The sequence below is a fragment of the Cebus imitator genome, unplaced genomic scaffold, assembly GCF_001604975.1.
Source record: "Cebus imitator isolate Cc_AM_T3 unplaced genomic scaffold, Cebus_imitator-1.0 Scaffold112, whole genome shotgun sequence".
Taxonomy (NCBI): Eukaryota; Metazoa; Chordata; class Mammalia; order Primates; family Cebidae; genus Cebus; species Cebus imitator.
In genome coordinates this window covers 3,616,888-3,622,248 of record NW_016107427.1, presented here as the reverse complement: position 1 = coordinate 3,622,248, position 5,361 = coordinate 3,616,888, and the positions used below count along the sequence as shown (strand labels likewise).

Sequence of the window (5,361 nt, the reverse complement as noted above, 5' to 3'; positions counted from 1 at the left end):
TAGCATTCAAGAATGGGGACTGAAGACAGCAGGCTTTAATCTTAAATGTGTTTTGGTATTGCTGCCATACTCATTTGAAATGAAACAGTGTCTAGCCTGCCTCGCCAGCCTATGATTGCTGCTGGTCTCGTTCTCTGTGGAGTCTTACCACAGGCCTGAGCTCTTAGTCTCACAGAGCCGCTAACGTCTGTCAGGGATTCCATCATTGCCGGTGGCTAGGTGCTGAGCTAGTCCTGTGTCTAGGGCCACTGGATGACTTAGGCCTTCAGTCATCTCAGAAACAGCTCATCGCTGGGAACCGTTTTTGAAAAGATGCAGCTTTTGCCTTAGATCGTGCTTTGTGGTAAAGCCAGAGTTGGCAGTCCTGTTCCCTGACGGCTCAGACAGGTTGCCACCCAAGGCACGGCCACACTGGTGATCTGGTGATGTCCAGATGAGTGTAGACTGCCCGATGGTCTCAGGCATGATGGCACTACAGGATAAAGTCTTGCTTCTTTAATGTTTTCCTTCCGTAGGGAAAATAGTGTCAAATTCGCAGATTCAACAGGATCATCTGTGTTCTTGAGTGTCTAGTTGATAAACATGCACTAAATGAGTTGAGGCCAAAAAAAAAAAGTGCCAGGGATGAGTTGGTCCTTATGTAAATGATTTTAAAACAACAGGCCCGGTGTTTCTGGCCATTTAGATGATTTAGAATAGCTGTCGTTGAGTCCTCTTAAGTCGTTATGATAGTGGAGAGCATGAGTTATTCTTTGTAGCGTGGTTCAGGGCGGTGTGTTTATTAGAAGGATTTGTTAGTCCTGTATAGGGTCTTTACGAAGGCTGTTTTAATGAAAGCTTCCCTTTGTCGACTCCAGGTTCATCAATGCCAGAAGACGAATTCTTCAGCCAATGTTGGATTCAAGTTGTTCAGAAACCCCCAAAACAAAGAAAAAAACTGCTCAGAACCGGCCAGTTCAGAGGTTTTGGCCCGACTCTATTGCATCAGGAGTCGCACAGCCACCGCCGAGCGAGCTCGCCATGTCAGAAGGTACCGGCGGCTGGCCAAGGCCAGACATGGTGGACCGTGGGGTGGGGATTCTGAACAGGAGGCCTGGATCGGGCCTGTTGGCTGTGAGCCTCAGGTAGTGCGGTGAACCAAAGCACATGTCCTTCTCTTTCTCTGCAACAAAAGCACGGGGAACCTGCATTCTGGGTGCGTGGGAGCTCTTGGTAAGAGTTAGGAGCACCAGTAGTAGGGAATGTAAGACACACGATAGAGATAGGAAATCATTCGCTCTGTTCACAGATGCAGCCACGGACAGTGGATTCTCCTTTACTTCCGCGTTTGCTCTCCTTTTCCCTCCGGCTTTGGGTGCAGAGCAGGGAATTACCCTGTTCTCAGCATGTGGCTTCTTTCTCCTCATCCGCCTTGCCCTTCTCCTGTTTTTGCTCATTCCCTGTGACCTCTGCCCTCTGTGCCTGTCACAGGCAGCCATTCTGATGTGTTTTATAGGAATCTTTGCATGAGTTCTTCATATATTGGATGGTTTTGCGTGCATGTGTTTTTATTTATTTTTTGTTTTTTTTTGAGATGGAGGCTCATTCTGTTGCCCAGGCTGGACTGCAGTGGTGTGATCTTGGCTCACAGCAACCTCCGCCTCCTGGGTTTGAGCAAGTCTCTGCCTCAGCCTCTCAAATAGCTGGAATTACAGGCACCCACCACCACACCCGGCCCATATATATATATATATATATATTTTTTTTTTTTTTTTTTTTTTTTTTTTTTTTGTATTTTTAGTAGAGACAGGGTTTCACCATGGTCTGGAACTCCTGACCTGGTGATCCACCTGCCTGGGCCTCCCAAAGTACTGGAATGACAGGCATGGGCCACTGCGCCCAGCCCTTGTGCATGTGTTTTTAAGTGTATGTAAATGGTGGTATTTCCTCTTCTTTCTTTTTTCAGTTAGGAAAGTTTGAGGCCATTATTTCTTTAACCACATTTTCTGACCTTCCTCCTGCAGCCCTTTTCAGGGACTTCAGTGCCTGTGTATTAGGTGGTGTAAAGTTTCACACAGTTGCTGATGTGCTTTTCAGTTTGTTAGATTCTGTGTCATTTTGGGTGATTTCTGTGACTCTCCTTCCACTGCACTGATCTTTTCTTCTGCATTGCTTCGTCTTATGCTGATCCCATCCAGTGTGGTTTTCATCTTAGACACCGTAGTGTCCATCCCTCCAGAGGTTCTCTTTGAGTCTTTTATGTCTTTTGTGAGTCTGCTTCAGCGTGGAACACACAGAATGCAGGTGCAGCAGCTGCTTTGATGTCCTCCTCTCCGGATTCTAACACCTGTCAGCTTGGGTCCATTTTAGCTGATTGCTTTTCCTCCTGATGATGGGTTTCCCTGCTTCTTTTCATGGCTGGTCATCTGACTGGATGCCAGGCACTGGGAATTTTGCCTTTGGAGGTGCTGGATGTTTTTGCATTCCTGTAAGTCTTCTTGAGTTTTGCTCTGGAGGGCAGTTAGGTCACTCGGGAGCCGTGTGATCCTTGTGGGTAGTCCGCAGCAGTGCCCAGGCTAGCATGGATTATCCCAGCAGAGGCCAGACCCTCCTGAGTTTTCCATCCAGTGGCTGCAGACAATGAGTTTTCCAGGCTGCCTGTGTGAGTGCTGGGCTCTGTTCCCTGTGGGTCTTTTCCCCCAGCCTCAGGTCAGTTCCTTGCAGCAGGAGCTGATGGGTTCTCCACTGAATGCGTAGGGGACGTTCAGTGGTGGTGCTGGCCCCCAGGTTAGGATGGGTTGTGAATCACACTTATTTTGTGTCCATTTAGCCTTTCTTGAGGTGTGTTACATGCATTTAAAGCAAGTTTCCTCAAGTACTGCTGTGGCTGCATCGTTTAGGCTTTGGTGTGTAGTGGTCTCCTGTTCAAAGAATGAATAGCTAGAAAGCTATTATTCTCTTTCTTTCCCCCTCTTTCTCTGTCTCCCTCTGTCAGCAAAGGCAATGCCTATCTACTGAGGAAAGACACTGACACAAGAATATTTAGTGAAAAGTAAATCTCTCTTCCATCCTAGCTTCTACTTCTCCAGAGACAGTCATTGTTACCAGTTTCCTGTACAACCTCCAGTGCAAACATGATAGGATATTGTATACCCAGACACAGATGAATGGATGAATGTGTATCCCTTGAAATTTTACCCGGATGTTAGCATATCATATAACACTGCCTCTATTTTCCTTCATTACTCATTAATGCGTCTTGCAGAATTTTACAAATTAGTAAACGCTGGTCCACTGTATGGTTTAGTAGCAGCATAGCATTCCATTGTTCAGTGTTTTATTTTTTGAGACGGGGTCTTGCTCTGTCACCCAGGCTAGGGAGTGCAGTGGGGATGAGCTTGGCTCACTGCAGCCCCTTGACTTCCTGGACTCAAGCGAGCCTCCCACCTCAGCCTCCTGAGTAGCTGGGACTACAGGCATGCACCACCATGCCCGGGTAATTTTTCAATGTTTTGTAGAGATGGGGCCTCCCATGTTGCCCAGGCTGGCTGGTCTGGAACTCCTGGCTCAAGGGATCCTCCCTCCTTGGCCTCTCAAAGGGCTGGGATTACAGTTGTGAGCCACTGTGCCCGTCCTCTTCATTGTTGAGTGTTTTCATGTGGGCCTTGCTCGTGGATGTTTGGGCTGTTTCCATCGTCTGCTGTTCGGCTCTACAGCAGGCACTGGCATGCGATAGCGTTTCTTTCTTTCCTTTCATGCAGGTCTTCCTTCTTCTTCCTATATTCCCCTTTTTACTTTGTTTCTCTACTGTGTTCTTCTTGCGTGTCTTCCTTCTGTGTTTTTGGGTTTTCTTTTTATTACAATACAGTTTGCTCCACGAATCTGTGTTCTTTAGAGTCCTGATCTCCACTGAGGGTGTTCTTAGGCCAAGGCCTTATTAGCTAAGGGTGGTCCTTGGCTGATTTCAGAAACAGTGTCTTCAGTCCCCGTTGAACATTCCCTAAACATATGTAGGTGTTTCTTTAACTTTAGGACAAACAAGCAAACAGCACCCAATTGAGTAATAAAGTGTTTTTCTGCGAGCACTAATTTAAATAGTGACACAGCCTCATCCTGCCGCAGGAGCTGTTGTGACCATCACCACGCCCGTGAACATGAACGTGGACAGCCTTCAGTCTCTGTCCTCGGACGGGGCCACCCTGGCGGTGCAGCAGGTCATGATGGCAGGGCAGAGCGAGGATGAGTCTGTGGACAGCACAGAGGAGGACGCGGGCGCCCTAGCCCCCGCGCACATCAGCGGGCTCGTCCTGGAGAACAGCGACTCCCTGCAGTAGGACGGAGGAGCAGACTCACCTGACTTTTCATAGTTTGCACAGCAAACATTTTACACAGTTTTATTTCTGATATGTTTTATATGTAGATATAGAAGAGTGCACTTTTGTATTTCATAGTAAGCTTAAAGCGTGTCTTTGCCGGTGCAGCGACTTCTTTGAAGTGTGTGTGTGTGTGCGTATGTGTGTGCGTGTGTGTGTGTGGTGTGTGTGGATTTTTAAAGAAATTCTTTAAAGGTTTAACGCTAGATATGTGAGGAATGACACACCACTCCCCCCCCACCTTGAATCCCTAATTAGATTAAGGAAAAGCGCTGCCATTTTCTAAACCGTGATGCAGTTTTCACTTAGTTCTGTGGTTCCAGCAGATCTCAGTGGGCTGGTTTTTTTTGTGTGGCCCATGGATTTGAAAGAAGCTTCTGCACCTGAAACTGCCAATATGCGGGGACTGTGGTACACGCCTAGACTGAGTGTGGTTTCATCGTGGTGGATGGATGGCGAGCTCAGCAAGCCCAGTCCCCTTGTGTTCAGTGAGCCTGTCTCATTTGCTATATATAAAAAGAAACTCCTATTTTTACCTTGCTGGAATTATTGGATAAAAAAGCTATTTTTATAAATTCGTTATAAATTGGATGACTATATTGAGGATAAAATTTCTAGAGAAGAAACAATACATGCTTGCTATTAATATTTCAATTTGGAATGTTTGGAACTGACCAAATTTAATGAACCTGCCCAAAGTTAGCCACCGTCCCCTGGTTCTTTGCCCTCCCAGGGTAGCGATGAACATTTACTGCTATAAAAGAAACAGCTACTTCATGACATTTTGATATCTGCACATTTTTGTTGGTATGTAATGCTCAGATTGCATTTTACACTTGATCTAAACATATATCGAAAGGTATTTGCTAAATAGGACTTCAGGTAAGTGAGGTGAAGTGGTAGCCGGTGATGAGCTAGGAGCTGTCACCACACAACCCCCAGTTCCATTCAAATCTGACCACAGTTGCATGGTGGTTTTACCATGTTAGCTGTGTATTGTTTTAGAAGT

At 46.5% G+C, this 5,361-nt stretch overlaps 1 protein-coding gene across 2 annotated transcripts in view; it reads left to right on the top strand.

The window, feature by feature from the left end:
* PKNOX1 (PBX/knotted 1 homeobox 1) overlaps positions 1-5,132 on the top strand; it is a 74,548-nt gene extending 69,416 nt beyond the window's left edge. The window contains exons 10-11 of one of the 2 annotated variants that reach the window (XM_017538565.2): positions 858-1,030; positions 4,102-5,132. In XM_017538565.2, the coding sequence (XP_017394054.1) occupies positions 858-1,030; positions 4,102-4,313 (385 nt within the window). In that variant the 3' untranslated portion in view covers positions 4,314-5,132. The remainder of the gene's footprint in view (positions 1-857; positions 1,031-4,101) is intronic. The other variant, XM_017538568.2, reaches the window with a different exon arrangement.
* The last annotated feature ends 229 nt before the right edge of the window (positions 5,133-5,361 follow it).